The sequence below is a fragment of the Protopterus annectens genome, chromosome 9.part0 (genome assembly GCF_019279795.1).
Source record: "Protopterus annectens isolate FY-2018-M chromosome 9.part0, PAN1.0, whole genome shotgun sequence".
Lineage (NCBI taxonomy): Eukaryota > Metazoa > Chordata > Ceratodontiformes > Protopteridae > Protopterus > Protopterus annectens.
In genome coordinates, this window is record NC_056743.1 from 1739691780 (window position 1) to 1739714298 (window position 22519).

Consider the following 22519-nt stretch of genomic DNA (forward strand, 5'->3'; position numbering starts at 1 on the left):
AAATGAAAAGGAATCTCATCTAGTACCCTGCCAACAAATTGTATTGCTGGGAGCAAGCTTGAACACAACTTTCCAGATGGCTTACCTCACGCCAGAGAAACAGGTTTATTTGACAGCCTACTTCAAACTGCTGGCCACAAAGACCCAACTATCTGCAAGGGAAATCCTGCAAGCCCTGGGGTTCATGGCCTCTTGCATTCTACTAATTCCATATGCAAGACTGCATATGAGGAAACTACAATGGTATCTAAAAAGCCTATGGTGTCAATATTCTTGGGACCTGGAATCAGAGTCCTATCATTCCTTGTATAAAGACAGAGTTCCTTTGGTGGGCAGAGGCCTGCTACCACAACAAGGGGCTCCCATTCACTCTACCCACTGCCGCCCAAACCCTGACAACAGATGCATCAGACTATGCATGGGGGGCTCTCTTGGCAGCCAGTGCATTCAGGGCAAATGGAACCCGAGTCAGATGCACCTGCATATTAGTCAAAAAGAAATGTTAGCTGTACAGAATTCCCTGACAGCCTTCAAGGACCACATTCTTCCAGGACAATTATTGGTAAAGACAGACAACACCACTGTTGTGGTACATAAACAAGCAGGGGGGAACCCACTTGTACCCTCTCTGCAGACTAGCCATGGCTTTGTGGAACACAGCCTTGAGCTACCAAGTGCACCTACAAGCTCAATTCCTGCCAGGCAAGCTAAATTCACTAGCAGACAACCTAATCAGAAATCTCATGGACCCACACGAGTGGAAACTGGAACCAAAGATATTCAGCCTTTTGAGAAACAAATGGGGGAATCCAGAGATAGACCTGATTGCCTCCCCTCAGAACTACCAATTGACAAATTCTGCACAAGGACTTCCCACAGTCAAGCTTGGAAAGTGGATGCCCTGTCCTTCACCTGGGAAAGCCTCTCAGTTTATGCCTTTCCCCCTCTGTCTCTCCTCTCTCAAGTTCTGCTAAAGATCAAACAGGACAAACCAAGGACAGTAATGATTGCAACAGACTGGCCACGCCAGCACTGATACCCCACTTGCGCAGTATGTTACTGCTGGAACCATGGCACCTGCCTCAGACCCCTTCCCTGCTGTCCCAGCTGGAGGGCCAGATTCTGCACTCTCAGCTTTAAACCCTGAAACTTTCAGCCTGCCTAATTCCTTGAGCTCTCCAATAGCATACCTCAGTAAGCAGGTGCTAGATGTCATTCTGGAGGCAAGGAGGCCTAGTACTAGAAAATCCTATGCTGAAAAGTGGAAAAGATACTGTTCCTGGAGCTAGACTCAGGGGATGGGCACAACAGTGCCCAGCTTACTGCATATTCTTCAGTACTTAACAGAGATGCACCACAAGGGCCTTTCCTTCTCGTCAATTAAAATTCATGCCTCTGCCATTTCAGCACATTATAATACTGAACCCACCCCTCTTCTCTCACTCCCTGCTAAAGCAATTCCACAGAGGGGCCAAAATTTTAAGACCAGCCAGGAAAGCCCCTACTCCAGCCTGGGACCTTAACCTTGTATTGGAAAAGTTCACTCTACCTCCTTTTGAGCCAGCTGCAACTGCAGAGTTGAAATTCCTTTCTTGGAAAACAGCCTTCCTTCTAGCTATCACTTCAGCAAGAAGAGTGTCTGAATTACAGGCCCTCATGGCAGTGGAGCCCTTCATCATCTTCCATGCAGACAGGGTGTCCCTCAGGACCAATCCTTCCTTTATGCCTAAGGTGGTGTCTGCTATGGCCCTTAATCAGTCCATTCATTTGCCTACTCTTTCCCCTAATCCACAGAACAAAGGAGAACGAACGCTGCACTCTATGGACGTACACAGACGACTTAGATTTTATTTGGACAGGACTAAGCCTTTCAGAAAATCTGAACAGCTGCTAGTTGGCTTTGCTGCAGGGGCAGAGGGGAAGGCCATTTCAAAGCAAACCATTTCTAAGTGGAGAGCCCATTGCATTCATTTCTGCTATAAGCACCATGGAAAACCTACCCCACAGGGGATAAGATCACATTCCACCAGGGCTGCATCTACCTCTACAGCCTTTCTCAGAGGTGTCCCTACCATGGACATCCTAGAAGCTGCTACCTTGAGCTTTGTACATACCTTCTACCACATGCCCATTTTTTCTAAATCCAGAGCTGGTTTTGCCACTGCAGTCTTGCAGGGCTTAATAGCTGGTCCTAATGCTCTCTAACTTCCTCCTCCCTTCCTTAGCTTTGGTAATCAACCCAAATGTAATGACTGCAACAGTGAAACATGAAGAACATAGTACAGTTGTGTACACTTGCCATAAATGTAGATGTTAAGAGTGTATTCACTGTTGCAGTCCTGGTTACCCTCCCTCCAGCCCCCTGACTTCACTTGGCTATATTTTTCTTCTTGTTTAGTTTATTTCAGCTTTCTGGTGTATTTGCTTTTTGTTGGAGGTGTAACCTAACATATAATTGCTTCCCATTATGGGGGCACCTGACATCTGGGGCAAGAAAAACTGATGTAATGGCGTCGGCTGCATGTTTTATACCCCTGACGACCTGACGTCATGGAAGAAGAGACAGCATCCGACACAGGGATCCAAGACTTTGATATTCAGGCCAGCTGAGGGCTACCTTCAAGCAGATAACCCAAATGTAACGACTGCAACAGTGAATACACTCGAACATGTACATTTATGGTAAGTGTACTCAACTGTACTAATATCCTCCATGGATACTGGAACCCAGTCAGGACTTCCTGTTTCACCCATCAGAACACTAGCATCCCAGTCTCCACACCCTCAAATTGACCACATGGTTTCTTCACCTCCAGTGATATTAAAAATGTCCAGGCTTTCCTCTGCAGTCAGTGACATAATTTTGGTTTCCCAAAAGGCCTTCACCAAAAAGGTCTATAACAGTAAGTGGAAGAGGTTTTTCATATGGAGAGAACATTGAACCCTTTTCAGCTTCTACTTCAACCATCCTTCTCTTTCTTAGTACTCTCTTTAAAGCAAGAGGCAGTTTTTCTACCATAAAACTTCAACTTGCTTGCCAGATCTTCTCTTTCAGCTTGTAGGTTGTGTAAAGCATTTATGAGAGGGAGCTTTCTCCTTAGACCTCCCATAAAAGACCCCTCTCCTCCTTGCTGTCTTACTAGTTCTTCAGGGCCTTACTCAGAAACCTTTTGAACCAGCTGACAATTGCAGCATGAACTATCTTTCATGGAAAACCATATTTCTAGTAGCCATTACTTCAGCTAAGAAGGTGTCCGAACTTCAAACTTTATCAGACAAACCTCCTTACATAATTTTCCACAAAGACAGGGTATCTGTGTGAACCAACCTTTTCTTTATGCCTAAGTTAGCCACAGAATCAAACATTTATCAATCAATTCATTTCCCAGTTTTTCTAATAAAGGTGAATACATGTTGCATCTCCTTGAAGTTCATAGACAACTACATTTCTAGCTTTACAGAGCAAAGAAGTACAGAAAGTTTGACCTGTTTGTATCCTTCTCACCAGGTTTCCAAAATTAACTTGACTAAAGGAATTACAGATTGTATTTCTTTCATTTACTCCCAAAAGAGTATTGAGTTGCCTCAAACTCCAAAAGCCCACTCTGCCAGATGTATGGCTACTTCATCTGCTTTTTCTTGTAGAGCCTCAATTGATTAATTTTTGCTGCAGCCACTTGGTCAAAGACTCAAACCTTTGTCTTACACTACAAATTGGACATTGTCTGCAGAAACAGGGCATCTTTTGGCGTGAACGTGCTCCGGCATAGCTTTCCTTGTGGGCCACCCAAGAGTTACATAGCTGGAGACTCTGATACATCAGTGCTGAAGAATGAAAAGGACAACATCAGATTTAAGAGTTATGTACTTAACAGTGGATATAAAAAGTGTTACACACCCCTGTTAAAATGCCAGTTTTTTGTGATATAAAAAAATGAGACCACAATAAATCATTTGAAAACTTTTCCCACCTTTAATGGGACATATAATCTGTACAATTCAATTGGAAAACAAATCTAACGTACAATAAGTAGGTTGCGTAAGTGTGCACACCCTTAAACTAATACTTCGTTGAAACACCTTTTGATTTAATTAGAGCATTCAGGCTTCTTGGGTAGGAGTCTTATCAGCATGGCACATCTTGACTTGGCAATATTTCTCCACTCTTTTTTGCAAAAGCAATCCAAATCTTTCAGATTGAGAGGGTATCTCTTGTGCACAGCCCTCTTCAGGTCACCCCACAGATTTTCTATTGGATTTAGGTCTGGGCTCTGGCTGGGCCATTCCAAAATTTAAATTTTCTTGTGGTGAAGCCGTTCTTTTGTTGATTTGGATGTATGCTTAGGGTCATTGTCGTGTTGAAAGGTGAAATTCCTCTTCAACTTCAGCTTTCTAGTAGACACCTGAAGGTTTTGTGCCAAAAGAGACTGGCATTTGGAACTGTTCCTAATTCCCTCCACCTTAACTAAAGCCCCAGTTCCAACTGAAGAAAAGCAACCCAAAAGCATGATACTGCCACCACCATGCTTCACCATGGGGATGGTGTTCTTTTGGTGATGCGAAGGTTGTTTTTGCACCAAACGTACCTTTTGGAATTGTGGCCAAAAAGTTCAACCTTGGTCTCATCAGACCAGAACACATTTTCCCACATGCTTTTGAGAGACTTGATGTATTCTTTTACAAATTTTAGCCAGGCCTGGATGCTTTTCTGTGTAAGAAAAGGCTTCCATCTTGCAACCCTACCACATAGGCCAGACATATGGAGAATACGGGAGATTTGTCACATGTAGTACACAACCAGTACTTGCCAGAAATTCCTGCAGCTCTTTCATTGTTGCTGTAGGTCTCTTGGTAGCCTCCCTGACCAGATTTTGTCTCGTCTTTTCATCAATTTTGGATGGATGTCCAGTTCTTTGTAACATAACTGTTGTCCCATATTTTCTCCACTTTTTGATGACTGTCTTCACTGTGTTCCATGGTATACACAATGCTGTGAAGTTTTGTTGTACCCTTCTGACTGATACCTTTCAACAGTGAGATACCTTTGATGCTTTGTAAGCTCTCTGTGAACTATGGCTTTTGCTGTAGCAGGCAACTGAGTAAATGTCAGGAAAATCCTACTACGACAGCTGAACTTTATTTGGGGTTAATCAGAGTCTCTTTAACTGATGGCAAATGTGTACCTAAGAAGACTGAATGTTGTAATTAAAGCAAAGTATTAGTTTAAGGGTGTGCACACTTATGCAACCAGCGTATTGTACGTTTTTTATTTTTTATATTTGTTCCCCTAACATTTGTTTTTCAATTGAATTGTACAGGTTATGGGTCACATTAAAGTTGGGAAAAGTTTTGAAATTATTTATTGTGGTCTCATTTTTTTATTTCACAAAAACCTGGCATTTTAACAGGGGTGTGTACACTTTTTATATCCACTGTACCATAACTTGGCATCTATGTTGTCCATTTTCATTCTTCCTCCCATTCCATCCCAACCATCCCCTGGCCTTGTCTCTTTGAGAAGTTACCCTGGAGTATTTTTGAACCCATAGGTTCTAGGTTTGGGCCCCCAACCTCTTGCTTGTCTTGTTCCTATAATTCTCTGGCAATAGGACAGCAAACTCGTTCTTAGGATTAAGGGAAAGTATGTTGCATTATGGGAAGAGGGAAGAGCTCGAGACTGGGATCCACAAGTCTTGGAAATGCATCCGATGTCAGATCTGAAACCCATCAGTGAGGAAGAATGAAAATGGACAACACCAATGCCAATTTACGATAAGTACACAACTCTTAATTTATTTTGTTGTCATTTTTTTCCTATTTCCAGAAAAATAGGGTATATGTATAAAAAAGTGTTTGTATGCTGAACAACTCTGCTCCCAGTACCATGCTGTCATGAGTTTATTTTAATGTTATCATAACAGTTAAAGAACTGTAGAAAAATGATTACTTGATGCACATAAAAGACATCTGTTGCATAAAAGCAAAGTCATGTATATGCTTTTTGCTAAGTAACAGTGTTTATAGTACAAGTGGATCTTTTTTTTTTTTTTTTTTGTATTTGATTTTGAATATGGTGAGTACTGCTGTTGTAACCAAAAGTACCAAAATGAGGTCCATAAGACAGCAGTCAACGATGTTAGCAAAAATAAGTGATTTGCATATAACTTTATTTTGCATTCATGCCAGATATAAATTTGGACTGTGCATCTATAGCTTGAAGTAGTGTAGCATAGTGTAATGGGTGGTGATTTTGTACATTCTGCCTTCATCTTTGTAAGGTTGGACCCTCCCCTCCATGCATATCTGCATTGCTTTGTAGTTGTATGTAGCAGTGGAAGGTTAAGTTTGAAAGTGGGGGGAATCCCTTTAGAATGTGTAACAAAGTACTGTTGCTAAGTGCTAACAAGTTGTTATGGTGCATTTGTGTGGTAAGTACCATCTATAAAAATGTATTCATCATCACTATGCAAGGCACTATTTCCCTGCAACTGTAGCAGAATTCAGAAGGCTGATTGCCAGAGTGCATGACACAGCATAATGTGACAAGCTGATACTGGCCCAACTTCTCTGAAAGGTGAAAATTTAGCCTGGGTTACAACAATAAAATGCCTATGGTACCAGGAGGTCAGCTACAGTTCACTAAAGTCCATTAATGTGTAAGATCTGCTGTTTATTTTGTCATATTTTCATATTTGTATTTTTTCCAATAGCTTGCAGTGTTTTTTGTTTCCTAATTTACTTTTATTTCAGGCATTGCAAATTGCTTTAATTTTTGTGGCTTATTGTTTTGTGTCCTCTTTTTTTTTTTCTTGTGTATGTTGCCCTCTCTTTTCTACTTGGATTTATGTAGAACGGGGTTGTTCACACCAGACATGGCATTTGAGGCCATTGTGAAAAAACAGGTGGTGAAGCTGAAAGAGCCATGTTTGAAATGTGTCGATCTGGTCATTCAAGAGTTAATCAATACAGTTAGACAGTGTACCATCAAGGTATTGAAACAATGTAGGGAAGCCATAAATAGTACTAATAGTCACAACATCCAAGAATATCTTTTTACCTATCCACTAGGAGACTTGGTCCATTTTCTTAAAAAGTGACTGCAGTTATGTTCTTTGGCATCCATTTTTTTCCATTAAAAAGGTCATTATGTTGTTACTGTCAGATTTTTACTGGCTATGCAGCTAAAGTTAACAATTTGAGCATTAGAATTCAGGTGGCACAGATATCTTCAGGACTTGCAGGATACGTTTTCAAATGAAGAACATTTCTTTTGGTGTGAGCATGTGAGTGCAGAAAAGACATATTGGAGGTTAAATGTTTGTTGCCACAAGGCAGTACATATGTAAATACAACTGTCAGTAACTTAATGGATACTGTACCCCAGTGGTCAGATTGGTAGCAGAGACTACTGTGTCAGTGACAGTGCTTGAATGGTAGTAAACCCCATAAGAAGCCTAGGAAGGTTTGTCTCTTTAAAGTAGACATCACTGTTTATGGTAGAAGCAGTTATGTAGTGTTTTGTTGTTTGTCAGAGGGGACGAGTAGGATGGAACTTTACTTCAGTGCTTAGCAACATTTCCCTTCTGCCCTGTTCTATATTAATACTTGCATCTGTGATGAATGGGACTGTTTGAAGGAGTTTTGAATGTTAGGTTTTGCTTTTTTGAACCCACCATTCTCAGGAAAAAATGGGAATGCATATGTATGCAATGTAGATGTAGTTTTTATATTCAGTAAGCTGCTCTTGTGATGCGAGTGACATTTTAATGTAAATTGCTTGTGTTTCTAATTAAGGTTGGAGGGGAACTGGAGCCTATCACTGCAAGCAGAGGACATAAAGTATAGAGCTAAAACTGGATCGTTCATCGCAGGACACACACACACATGCACACACACACATAATTAAGGATTTCACAGATTAATTTGTTACATATTTGAGGTGTGGGAGGAAGCTGGATACCTCAAAAAAAAACAGGTCACAGGAAAGGCATGCAGACTCTACACATAAGGTACCACAGCTGTGAATCTAGTCTGGGAAATAAGCAATCTGACAGTATAGCAATATTAAAAAAGCTGTGGTGGTGCAGCGGTAGCGTTGTCATTTCACAGCAAGAGGTTCTGCCTTTCGATTCTCTGCTGGAGCGCCTTCTTTGTGGAGTCTGCATGTCCTCCCCGTGGTCAAGTGGCGTTCGAAAGACATGCGTGAATAGGTGTGCCTTCGTTGAAGTTTGGGCATCGGGCTGGCACCTCAGCACCATAAAAATCTACTGCCAATCATTAGCGGACCGGAGTTCCGCTGTGGCAACCCCTAACCGGGAAAAGCCGAAAGTTGATGATGATGATGACAGTATAGCAATATTAGCTGTAGCACCTCTGTGCCACCGAGTGGTGCATGCATTGCATCATATTAGTTGTCTCAGATATTGTCACAGTGGTGGGTAGCCTTAAAATTGAAGATTGTAGTCTGTAGTATTCTTAAATCATTAATTTTCTCTTGGATAGATTTTCCTGTAGTCCAACTTTCACAGCCATGTGTTTATTACTGGGAAGACCATATCTTTGATTATAAGACCTTTGTTGATGATCTCATGTCTGTTCTTTAAAATCTTATACAGGTCTGTCATAGTTTTCATTCACTGTGTAAAAAAAATCTTTAAGCCCAGCAAAATAAAAATCTATCACTGCCTCCACTTCATCATCTGTTTCTGAAGTTGAACAGCAAGCCACATTTAACACTTTTTGCGGTCACTTTCATCAGCAGACTCTTCACCTCTTCCTCAGTTCATCTTTCAGAAACATATCCATGTATTTGAATTTAATGTTTCTGCCAGCAGTTTTTATTCCAGCATTAGATTCATTTAACCTAGCATTTTGCATGATATATCCAGCATATAAAATAAGTAGGATAACAGTATACAGTATTTTCACACTTTTCCCAATCTAGAACCAATTAGTCCTTATTTGGTTCTGACCATTCTTGTTCAGCACACAGATTAGTAAGGAGGCAGGTAAGGTGACCTATTGGCCCCATTTGTTTGTGACCTTGCCACAGTTTGTTCTACACAGTCAAAGCTTCAGAAAAGTTAATAAAGCAGAAGTAAATATTTTACTGGAACTCTTGCTTTCTGTATAATTCAGTGTACATTGGCAATTTGATCTCAGATTCATATGGCCCTTCTCAGACTAGCTAGTGCATTTGATAATTCTTGGCCTGTATAATGCTAGAATCAAGCCTGCAGATTCTGGATCATTATTTTGCCAGCATGTGAGCAAGTGTAGTTGTTTGGTCACTTTTTTGAACTGGAATAGAATTTGAGATTTTTCAAGCCAGTGGCCATTGTGTTTTCTAAATATGCTAGCAAATTCTAAGCTGTAGTGCAACGGTATCATTTTGCTGCTTTTAAACAATTCAGATGGAATTCCATCACTTCATGTGGTCTTGTTATTAAGAAGGTTTTCTTGGATATGTTTAACCTCACTCACCAGGATGGCTACCTGTAGATCAGTGAGCATGCCATCTTGTGTGTCAGCAATGTTACAGTCATCCTTATATAGTTATGCGGTGTACAACCCTGCCACTCCTGTGCTCTGAATCCACAGCCCTGGCTGTGTATATGTCTTAGAGATTGTTACAGGTTACTGGCTTTTCCTCCCCTACTGGCTCCTTTCCTGAGGCCCTCTTAATTGGCAGGGGTCTTAAGCCCTTGATGTCCAGTTTATACTGGCTAGCTGTCCTGTATGTTTTTCTGTAAAAGTGCTTCATTGCTTATTCTGGGAAATGCTGAGATTGGTAGAAGTAGAGTGGGTAACCTTGAGTTATCATTTGTTGAGTCCCTCCTAAAGGAAGTATCTTGCTTTTTGCCGTCTGCATGCAAGAAGGCAGGTCTTCCGTATTGGGTGCCCCATGAGATGCCACTCCTCCCTGTCAGGCAACTTAAGGCAGGGTACTGTTTCATTTCATCTGCTTGTCATAAGTCTGAAAAGCAGCACCATATGGCCACTGTGACCCTGGTCAAGTCTAAAGCAATAAAAAAACAGTGAAGAGAGAAAATAGTAAAAATGTACCCCTTTCTTAAACCTCGGGTACCCCTGTCTCCACCTTACCCAGTCTCAATGGTTATCTCATTCTACCACAAGCTGCATTATTCCCCAGCTTATGTTTAAATGATCAGGAATCACTTATTGTATCCTTTCCATTGTGTAATAAGAAACACCTTTTCTTCTGAAGAACCTCTTCTTTCAGAATCCAGTGAAATATACTTTTGCCTAAGAGGAAAGGAAGAAAATAATTATAGCCGTACTCTGTTACTCCGGCTGGAGTCAGGTACCCTGAATTAGTCAGTACATGTTCTTGATACTTAACAATTGTGTGGATGTTTCCTTACAACTTTCCTGTATACCTGTTTTCAGCTTTCAGGTAGTCCATTGCCTGATCTTTTGCCATTTGGCAACATAATGCCACATTCTAGTCTGTTCCATCAGTCCCAATCAAGTTATTCAGGTTTCTGTATTTATGGGTCTGTCAGTTGACCATTCAGTGATTGTAGTCTTGTAAAGTGTCCTGCTGCTACAGTACAGTATCTCACTCATGAGGCACTGTTGTATTAGTATTCATAACATATGGGAATTGACCACAGGCTGATGTTCACCTTACTGACTTGATTCATAGAGTTCTGCATCCATCTTGGCACAAGCTGCAGTCAGTGATGCACTTTTTCTCATGCAGTCAGTGATGCACTTTTTCTCATGTTTGTATGCATCTCTACATGTAAGTATGCAATTTCTCCTTTTGACATATGGCCCTAAAGCTGCAATTGAGAATCTGAAAAATAAGTGATACACTAGGAAAAATGGACTCTTCTAAAATTGAGTAGTATTTTCCCATTCAGGTTTGGCAAACCACTTTTGTTCTAGCAATATGCCTGATACAGGCTGGAAGAAACGTTAAGGGTCCCATGTAAAGATTATCAGTGAATTGTCAGATTTGTGCAGGATTTACTAGGAAAAACTCATAGAAGCAGAAAAGCAGTACTTAGAGGGTGAGTAATGCAGAAGAAATTGGATGCTATACTGCAAGTAACTGAGCAGTAATCTATAACTTTGGAATAAAACCCCCTCCCCCAAAAGAACCACAAAAAATAACACTGGGATAAGGAGCTGTCTGCCAGGCCTTTGTGCCTAAAACATTGAAAGGTAGGTTATCTTCCCTTTCAATGTATTTGGAGAATCAGCGCTTGAAACTCATTGTGGAGAGAGCTATGAAGGAAGCCTCACGGCCCGAGGCCAAGTTGTTTGTGAAGCCGAAGGCCAGGAAGCCTAGGCCTGAAGCTTCAGCTGTACCTACAGTGGTGGATGACTCCCTAGAGGCAGTTGTTAGTCAGGAGAAATGTTCAGCTCCTACGTTTGATTCACAGGCCAAGCCCATAATGGAGGTCGCCTTGTATCAGGGTGACGGCACATCCTTGGAGGTACCGCAGACATCCAGTGCAGATTTCCAGGGGGAGCCTAGACTTGTGATTGCCAAGGGCCCCAAGGGGATCTCTCAAATGTTGTTTAGAGAAGAATTTGATTCCGACATTGTGCAGTCTAGGCCTACATCTGTTCCTCCGAGCTTATATACAGCTGATCTGCATGCCAAGAAGAAACAAAAAAAAAACAATTGTCACTTTCCACTGGTCCCCAAAAGGATTGGTAACACTTGTACACGGGGCATTTTCAATGCCCTTGTGTCCCTTAGGCCTCCTCCAGGGGTTTCTGTGCTGGCCACACCCTGGGTTACTTCTCCTCTTTTCAAAGAGGAAGAACCCTGGGAGGATGAGTTCCTATCAGTATTCATCTCAGATCCCCTCCCCTTTGGATTATGTATCTCCAGAGCAGGATTCCAACGGTACTGATTCCCCAGTGGTTGGAAATTACTTTCAGTGAAACCTTAGGTGAGATCAGGGAACATTTCAAATGGGACAGTTGAGAGATGTCTGAAATACTAAAATGTTACTATGAATTACTTCAGGTAGATACTAGTCCTTCAGCCATACCCTCCTGTCTTACCTGCATTTTTGGATGCATTTGCATCTTCCAGTAGGAATTCTGATTCCCAGCCTTCCAGCACCTAAGAAACTAGACAGATTCAACAAGGTGCATGGAGGCTGTAAGTTTCTTTTCAGAGCTCCTTCTGCTGACCCTTTTGTCATTGTGGTGGCTTGTGATAAGCCCTGAAAGTTACTTCCCTCCACCCCCCACCAAACCCCACCTCAAAAACAGCCTTTTCCAGACAGACCAGGGACCATCTGACTATGTGGACCCCAGACACCTCCCTCCCCTTTCTTTGTCCACTCTAGCTTGGGAAAACATTACAAAGGATTTTTGGGTGATCTCCATCATAAAAGCATGGTTATTTCATCGTCAGGAATTCACTCCCACCTTTCAGAGGCATCCTGCAACCACCCAGAGAGTAATTGACACATTTTCTAAAGATGCTGGAAGACCTGTTGGATCAAGGCATCATTCAACCTGTTACATCAAATCAGTGAGGAAAGGGGTTCTATTCAAAGATGCTCTTGGTACTAAGGAAAGAGGGCCGTTGGAGACCCATCCTGTATCTCTCCTTCCTCAACACCTTCCTGAAAGTACCTACTTTCAGAATGCGTATTATGCAAACCCTATTTCCTCTGATCATCTCACAAGCCTTTATGGGCTCTAGAGACAGCAAGGACGCTTACCTACACATCCCCTTTCTTCCCAGTTGCAGAAAATGTTTACGATTCTTTGTAGCCTCTTGGCACTTTCACTTTTCTGCCTTGCCTTTTGGTCTTTCCACCGCCCCAAGGGTGTTCACGAAATGTTTAGCACCAGTTTTTGCTTAATGCAGACTTCAGGGCATTCAGGTTTTCCCATACCTGGATGACCTCTTTCAAACCGTCAGTCCAGAATCTCTAGAGCACAACCTAAGCTCTGCATTTCCATCTTACAGTCTCTGGATTTCACGATAAACTGCCAAAAATCTGCTCTCTCTCCCCATCAAAAGACCACATTTTCCTGGGATGCAGGATGCAAACAGACCTTATGAAGGTCTTTCTCCCCACTCAGAAGGCTCAGGAACTCATTTCCTTTTTTCAAAGTTTCATCCCTGTAACTCGTATCACTGCCAAGAATTTTCTCAGAACTCTGGGCTTCGTGACATACACCATCCCAATGCTGCTTCTGGCAAAACTTGCACATGAGAAAACTAGAGTGGTTCCTGAAATTAGTGTGGATCCAACATGCACATCCACTAGAGTTCCCTGTTCCCCTCCTTCCTTACTTGAAGAGGGATAGTACCTGGTGGATTCAACAGTTGATTACTAGCCCAGGTCTCCCACTCCATCCTCTAACACCTTTCCAGGAGATGTTCACAGACAACTCAGACACAGGATGGAGAGCTGCTTTTGGCTCCATAACAGCACAAGGGACCTGGTCCCCCTCTCAAAGAAGAGAACACCAATTTAAAGGAAATGAGGGCACTGCTACTGGCTCTGCAAACCTTTCGGTCTCTCTTCATCCTAAACCCTCTAAAAATTTTCACAGACAAACATGACTGTTCTTTGGTATGTGAACAAGGAGGGAGAGCCAAAGTCTTGTCTCCTTTGCAGACTAGCCCTGCAGTTGTGGGAGCTGGCAGTCAAACATCAGACCCCCCCCCCTTCAGGCTGTGTATATCCCTTCCAGCCTGAATGTAGTAGCAGACACCAAGAGCAGGCCCAAAACACCATCCCACAAATGTATGCTCTACAGGAATGTGTTCCTGGGCATTGCCACTGATGAGGTACTCCAAACAGACCTTTATGCCTCCCACATGAACAGAGAACTTCCACAGTTTTGTGCCCGAGACCCACATTCTCTGGTCTGGAAGGTGGACGCCCTCAGCTTTTCATGGAAGGGGGATGCTTCTGTATGCATTCCCTTCCCTTCCCTTCCTGTCATTCTGAAAGTCCTGCTAAAGATTCAGCAGGACAAATCAAAAATCTTGATGGTGACCTCCTTTTGGCCAAGACAGCATTGGTTTCCCCCTACTCCTGTATTTAGCCAAGGGCAATCATCACAACCCACAGAGTGGACCTTCTCACACAGCACAAAGAAACTCTCATCCATCCCTACTTGTCTACTCTTAAGCTGATGTTGTGGGTGATAAGGTTTCAATTCCTTTCAGACACCTTTTTCAGAGGACGTGCTTAGGGTTCTGCAGGCGGTCAGGAAACCCAATACTAGAATATCATTGTCCAAATGGAAGAGATTGGTGTCTCTCTAACCTGGATCCACTTGCAGTGGAAGTCCCACTGGTTCTCGCATACCTGTGTGAATTGCTGGATGCTGGCTTAGCTTACTCTTCAGTGAAAGTGCACCTGTCAGCTATCTGTGCCTGTCTGCCCCCCCCCCCCAACTTGGCGTCTAGATTTGAGGCTCAACAAGTCTTAAAAGGAATCCTTCATATGAGACCTCCCAGAAAACTGTTGCCACTCTCAGAACCTCAAAGAATATGTAAAAAATGCAATTTTAAATCTTTATTTAGGTAGAGATTTAGTTTTAGACCATCTGCTGCAGAAGTTATCAAAATGTGATGAGAGAAAGGAAGCTGATACAGGAAGTCTCTCATATTTTTCACCCCCCTCCTCTAAATTTTCCAAGGGATTGGCCATTGGATCCCTCATCCAGTTTTTGGCAAGAAACAAAATAAACAACGTCTGCAAAATATGGGTAAGCAGACATTTGAAAAACAATGGCATGGAGGTTCCAAAAGAAAGAAAAACCCCACCCCAGAGCAAAGGACAGTCAAATGAGTCAGAATTACTATGTAGGGGACCTTGTCCCCCCATCCTGGCAGTCCTTTATCCCTAGAAAGTGTGCATCTTCATTTCTATCTCTGTCACCAGATTGTTTCAAACAAATGGGTAATGGCTTCTGAGACAGATACAGCAGGGTTACAGATGGCAGTTGGCAGTGGGAAGAAGTTGCTCCTTTCTAGGTTATTCCACATCCACCAGGCCAACAACCCCCATTCCCTCCTGTCCCTGCAGCTTATGATTTCTCGTAGGGTAAAAGAAACAGTTTCTCACTTCCAGTTGGGAAGAGGTTTTACTCAAGAATATTTCTGGTGCCAAGAAAGAAAACTCCTGAAGACAAGTTCTGGACAGTTCTTTACTAAAATAGTTTGTGACAATGTCCAAGTTCAAAATGCTTTCACTTCACAACCAGTTTACCAGTTCATCCTCATATGAGGTTCTCGGTAACCGTCGATTTAACAAAAATACTTATCACATCCAGACTTCAGACATTAATGTGATCCAGACACGCAGAACCTTATCAATTATATGGCGTACTGAGATATCTGTTGCTCCCAGAATGTTCACAAAGTGTCTAATTCCAGTCATTGCTCATTGTAGGCTACAGGGTATCCCCATTTTTCCATATTTAGACAGCGTATCTTTGCAGAGTCTTTTTCTAAGTGTCAGGAATTTCTCACTTGGGTAAGAGATTTCCTACTATGGTGGCTGGAATTCCAAGAGAACATTCAGAAGTCTTTTTGGACTCTGTAACACAGGACTGTGTTCTTGGGGTGTTTGCTAGACACCTCAGTAGAAAGAACTTTTCTTTCACAGGAAAAAAATAGATTTATACTTTGATCTGATCAGGGGTTTTCCACTAAAACTTTGGTCACTGTGAAGGGAATACCTCAGGATTCTCATGATGTCTCAAGCAGGACTACACGAGAAACATACAATGGTGTCTGAAGTCTCTTTGGTCCCGGCACCAACACCCATTTTCTTTTCACATTACCGTTCTGGGATTTGTGAGAAGAGAAATCAATGGGTGGAGATATCAAATATCCCTAAATCCAGGTCTTCCCTTCTCCCGTCCTGCTCCAAAGCAGTCAGTTACTACAGACACTTCGGACTTTGCTTGGGGAGCATTGTCAAGGGGGATAAAAGTGTAAGGTATCTGGGAAAAGAAAGAAAGACAGAGAAAAGCACACAAATATTAAATAAATGTGTGCTATTATCACAACACTCAACTTTCTGAATCATCTTTAGTCTGCAGGACCAGGTTGTTACAGACAATATCACAGTGATGTACATAAGCAAGGAAAAATAGGTCTTACCCTCTATACATACTAGCCATGTTAGCATGGGCTATAGCTTTACAGCACAGTCTTACTCCACAGGCATCCTACATTCCTTCCGCACAAAATTTTGTGGTATACAAGCTGAGTAGGACAAAGGTAAGGCAGATCCTTAGAAATGTAAGCTGGATCCAGGGGGTCTTCTGTGATTTAATCCATCTGTGGGGAGTTCCTCTAGTAGACCTTTTGTCTCCTCTCTGAACAATCAGCTGGCTAATGTTTGCTCTAGGATTCCATGCAGGAATGCCTGGAAAACAGATGTCTTTTCTTTTCCTTGGACAGGATTGCTTCTATATGATTTTCAACCCTTTCCTTTTATATCCTGGATACATATGAAGAGTCAGAAGGAATCCCCCAAGATATTTGTGGTGACTCCCTTCTGGCTTAGGCAACCGTGTTTCTCCCTTCTTTTGGAATTAGCCAGGGCCAATGACCACAAGCTTCTTTGCAGACTGGATCTATTCACACAACAACAGGGATGTTTTTTGATTCATCCTGATTGCAAACAACGTCAACCGATGGCCTGGAAGATAGTGTTAATACCTTTTAGATACCTGTTTACTGAGGATGTGCAGCATGTACTAATGTTGGCAAGGAAGCCAGCTACTAGAAAACCATATAGTAGCAAATGGAAAGGGTTTCCTAGTAGGTGCTAGCAACATAACTAGAACCCATTTAGGGCTAGTGTTTCATTGTTTTTACAATATTTGTGAGTTACTTTCCTATGGTCTGTCTTACTCCTCTGTCAAGGTTCATTTATTCGAGATTTCAGTACATCTTCCCTTGGATCCACTCTTTCAAGGCATTCTCATGTGTCAAAATTTTTTGAAAAGGGGTATATTATATAATGTCTTCTCCTTGGGATCGTAATTTTGAGTTGAGTGGCTAAGATCTGTTCCATTTGAACAAGTTCATCAGGCTGATTTGAGGTTCTTAACATGGAAAGCAGTTTTACTAGTTGCTTTGACCTCAGCAAGGAGAGTTTTTGAGTTGCAGGCTCTTATGTTGAGTCATTTTCACAGAGAGAGGGTTTTCTTGAAAACTACCCATTATTTTATGACTAAAATGGTATTTCAGTTTACTTTAATCCAGATTTTCCATCTCCCTTGTGTTATTCCCTGAACCCAAAAATGAGGGAGAAATGATACTTCATATACTGGATATCCACAGACAACACTGGTACTTTCTTTACAGAACAAAATCTTTCAGAACTTCAGAGCAGTTGCTCATTTCTTGTAAAAGGTAAGAAGGGACAACCTGAGTCAAAACAGACTGGTAGTCTTGGGATATTCCCTTTTGTTATTCCCATAACAAAACAGTTTATTCCAAGCAAGGTCAAGGCACACACTGCCACTGCCTTGGCTTCATCTATGGCTTTTTGTAAAGGGTTGGACTCCAACTATTTCTATTCTATAACACCAGCTTTGTTCTCTTTACGTACTTTTACAAAGCACTACAAGCTAGATTCCTTCTCCAGGTTCTAGGTCAGGCTTTGCTATGAACATTCTCCAGGGGTTCCTGGACACTTCGTATTCCACTGTCCAGATGTTCTAAACTGTAGTAATCTGCCCATTTAGCTTGGGCTACTACAGCAGTAATCAATGTGAAGGATATAGGACAGTTGTGTAAGTAAACTTACCATAACTGTAGATATTTGAATGATCACTTCTAGGGTTGCCACCTTTCATCATGGCTAAAACCGGAGTAAAGCCACACCCCTCGCGTCACCAGTAAACCCGCCCACCCCCTCTCCTGCCCACATTCTATCCATTTTGTGACATCATTTTGACATCACTCGGCGAGGAACGCCCTCTTTTTCCATTCCTGCTGCCTGCTTTCGGCTGATTTACTATGCTTTTTTGTAAAAAAAAGCATAGTAAATCAGCCGATTTACAAACTCCGATAGTCTGTTTCCTTTTTGAAACAGAATACCAGAGTTTGTACAGTGTTTTCCGGACTACCGGAGAATCAGTTTGATTTCCAGGTAGTCCAAAAAAAAACCGGAGGAGTGGCAACCCTAATCCAGTGCCTCCCTCCATACTCCAAGGTGTGAAAGCTTTTTTTGTGTGTGTGTTCTTAGCAATGTCCTCTAGAGTTCAACCTCCCTCTCTCAAAATGAAAGCTCTGAAAGGCTTGGCTCCCAAATGTGTTTTTCTGTTCAGCTTATTTTGAGTTGACTGACTGGGCATGTGAAAGTACCCTGAAGCTTTGGAAGCTGGCTGGCTGTTATATCCTATTCGAGGTATAACCATATAGCTTAGGATAATGAAGCAGTGATCATTTAAACATCTTCTGCTATTGTAAATTTACTCAACATAACTATATTATTCCTGGTTCCCACACCCTTAGTGCAAGCTAAGAGGGAGATACTTTGCAGGTTGCAAAGTCCATTTTAGTCACGATAAGGATGAAGAGTTGTTCTTAACATACACACAGCAGATGGTATCTGTCCTCTAGTGTGATTTAGTTGAAGGAGACTCCATCTTTTCAGAGTCTCTCCTAGGTAATATGTCTTTAGGAACCACACTTACATGGACAAGAGATTATTTTAAATGGTAGGTAAAATAAATATCCATTCCCAGGAAGAGAAACTTTAATCTCTTAGGCTTGGTGGAGCCTAAGCCCACAGAGGCTCCACTGGTTCTCAAAGCCTTAGGAACTCCCTACAGCATGACTCCCAATCCCCTAAAGGCAGGAATCTGGGGAGGAATTGTAGTGTGAAACAGACGCACAAATACCTGTACAAAAGTCCTGTAGCTGGACCTCATGGCTATTTTCTTAAAAACATACAAGAGTAATAAAATGGTACCAGTCCCCAGTACATTGCCAAATGATGGAGAAAGCAGGATCTTGGATAAATTTGGAAATAAACAGTTGTATACTTCAGTCACCTTGGTTTTAAGGGTGATTGGTTTCCAGATTCTTATTAGGTATTAATTAGGAAACCTGGCACAAGTAAAAAGGACTTGTCCACTGAAATTCGGAAAAAAAATTAGTCAAGTCCAAGATCTTGAAACTTCTTCAGCTCTCCCGAAGTGCAATGAACCATGTATGATTACGTGCAGTAGTTTCTAGAGTGACAACTACCAGTGTGATCATCAGACACCTCACCTTTCATGGGGGTGCCCATGCTAACAAAAGATAAACCTCCTCTGGCTTTGCTTTTCATTCAGCAGTTGCAAGACTAAGGAGCAACCAAACAGTTGCAAAACTGGGACGAATGGTAGAGTTTCTACTGATGCCTTTTTCTAATCCCAAAAGGAGATGGCAGTTGGAAACCAGTAAAGGACCTCTGCATCCTCAGCCACATTTTGGAAATTCGATATGCTGTCCTTGAAGTCACTGCTCCCACCAGGCCTTTGTTATCATGCTGTAACTAACGGCTGCTTCTTTGCACATACCTATACACAAAAAACACAGGAACTTTCAGTGATTCTTGGTTGGACTCCAGCATTACCAGCTCACTTTCATGTCTTTTGAGCTCTCTAAGATGCCAAGGGCATTCATAAAGTGCTTGGGTCCAGTGCTGGCTTTTCTCAGACTTAAAGGGTTCCACATCTACCTGTACTTGGGTGATACTTAAGAGAGCTACCTGTTGCAGGCACAATTGCAATACTAAATCCTAGATGGTCTCATCTTTTTTTACAGACTGCATCCATATTCTGGGGTTTTCAGTCATCATCCTTGTATCAAGCCTCAGGCTGTAATGGGCCAAGACTTTTTCTAGGTGGCAAGCCTGAATACAGAAGAGCGGAAGGGGTTTACCTTCCAAAGGAAGTCTGTCTCACCCTGTGCACCTACTTTCAGCTGCAGACTGGCAGGGACTGCACAATGCCCAGGTACTGTTTTTTTAAATAACTTTCTTCATCATATTTTTTCTACACTAGTTCATGTACATTAATAATGGAAAAAAACATAGTAAGACTTTCCATTATTATGCTCATGCAGTTTACATACAGTTTCCATCCATTTTAGACATGCATATTTACTTTGCAGTTCCTACTATCCTACTTATGTTAGTCATTTATTTGAACACTGCTTTAGATCAATTGTTCCCAAATGCACCATTTATTTTGTGAAAATTGCTTCCTCCATCTGTTAATACCTACTCTTCCTGATACAAGAAGTAGAATTATTTATCAAGAGAACCAGAACCCTGATACATCCAAACTTGAAGGGTTTCATACCGATAGTCTGGAGGGTGTTACTCTTATTGCTCTGTTACCTTTTGTCTTGGGCAATGCTAACCATTCCAGAAAAGACTAGAAATCCTAAGACAAGCAAAAAGTACATGACGAAATGGAAGAGATTTTTCATTTTGTGTAGCAAGTAGCTGTAGAAAGCGGAAGTACCCCATTGTTCTTGCTTAGTTGTCAAACCTCTTCAGATCCAGTATAGCTTATTACTCTGCAAGGATGCATGTGTCATCACTCTCTGCTTGCCTGCTGCTATCTGCCACATCTACATGAAATGTGGGTAAATCAGTTCCCTAAGGGAGAGATTGCCTGCAGACACAAAGAATCTCCTTTCTATTTGGGACCTGAATTTCATCCTGGAGCAGCTTACCTTGGACTCATTAAAGTAAAGAATCTGTGACATTCAAGAGTCTGTCCTAAAGACCATCTCCTTAGAGGCAGTTATCACCGAGAAAGATCTTGCAGCTACACAGCCTTATACAAGAGCAACCAACTCAGTCTTTTGCAGTGATATTCTTTCTTGAGACAAATACTACCTTTATGCCAGAATTGTTTTTTAGATGTCCTCTAACCAGATGACCAAACTGCCAGTTGTCTTCTTTAAACCGTGGAACACATGGGAGAGGATCCTGCATTTAGTGGATGTGTACAGACAATTGAGTAATTATTTGCATGGGGCCAAATCCATCAGGCAAATAGACCGGTTGTTTATAGCCCTCACCATGGTAAGAAGGGCAATCCAATTAAGCTGATTCTGCCCAGGTGGTTGAACTGCATTCTTTTGTTATGAAAAGAAAGGCAGGCCTATTCAGGAACACATAACAGTTTATTCTACCAGGACAGTCCTCACCTTGCCAGCATTTTTCAGGTAGGTTTTGATCCAGGCCATTTGTGAGGCATCATCCTAATCATTTCTTTGCACATTCTGCAAGCACTGTAAGCTGACTGTGCAATCCAGAGGTAGACTAGGGTTTACAGTGGTAGCACTCCAGGGTAGCCTTTTGAGGAAACACTGCAGGAGCAGGAAGATCTCACTCTCTTGACTGTTTCGGGGGGATTTGAGGAAGTCTATTTCCCTTGCATTATAAACTGCTGCAAAAGTGATCTTATGATGAACATAGCTCAGTTATGTAAGGATCCTCACCAAAAATAGATGTTCAATCACTTGCACTACAAGCTCCCAACTGTCTTCCCCCTCAGGAACAGCAGTGTACCATTGCTGGGTGGCACTCAAGCTTAATGAATAGTTGAGTCACAGTTATTGGTAATGAAACTCCTTTAGATGGTGAACTTTAAAAATATATATTTTTTGCCACTTCCTCACTGCTCTGCACTGTGGAGTTTGGTTATTTAAGTGTGGGAGGGTGCAATCCACCATAATACATATGTTGGAATTGCTTTTTGAATGGAAAACACTTAAAACCTGTCAAAACAGAGTTTTTTATTACTGCTAGCTTACAATACAATGAGATGATAGGAGGCTGGGTGGGATACTACAAGGGGGACTCGTATCTTAAGGTTTGTAGTAAAGGCGGCTCTTCACACATGGACCATAACCTCCACAAGGTTTGCTTGCAGAAAAGAATGGAAGGAGAGAGCTAGTGCCCCTTTTATCCAGGATGCGGGGTGCATTTCTACAGGCAAGGGATGTCAGTTTTCCCCTGACATACTCAGAGCTGTGGGAGGTGGGCTGGTCAGGTGGATGTCTCATTGTAACTGATTCCTATGTATTATGAATATTGCTGCAACACTAACCTACTCCAACAGCTGCTGTTCATTGTTTTTTTTTCCACTGTTACATTAGCGCTTTTACCTTTGGTAGTATTACTGAGTGTCCGTTTCAGATAACTGAAGCTAAAGTTTGTAGGCATATTGAATGTTAGAAGCAAATCCAGCTTTCTGTTCTGGGCCTAAGTACGATGCCCCTAGCTGTCTACACTGTTCTTGCTTCAGCCAGAAGGCCATTAAGTGGAGAGCCAGGACTTTCCAGGATTATTTGAAGGAGAGAATTTTGCTTGCCTTGACCAAATCTGTTGTGGTGTACACCACTCCAAAAATAAAGAACTTGAAAGAAGAGCTCTCACAAGAAGGATGTAAGGGGAGGAGTACAGCATTAATTTGGACATCCCCTGGCTTGAAGGCATCCGGTCAGGAGAGCTGTTTTCACAAT

General features: G+C 42.0%; 1 protein-coding gene across 1 annotated transcript in view; it reads left to right on the plus strand.

Moving 5' to 3' along the window:
• The window catches only part of DNM2 (dynamin 2), a 1995561-nt gene that overhangs the window by 775771 nt on the left and 1197271 nt on the right, over nucleotides 1–22519 (plus strand). Inside the window, exon 9 of the mRNA XM_044082335.1 lies at nucleotides 6851–6989. Within this exon, the coding sequence (XP_043938270.1) occupies nucleotides 6851–6989 (139 nt within the window). The remainder of the gene's footprint in view (nucleotides 1–6850; nucleotides 6990–22519) is intronic.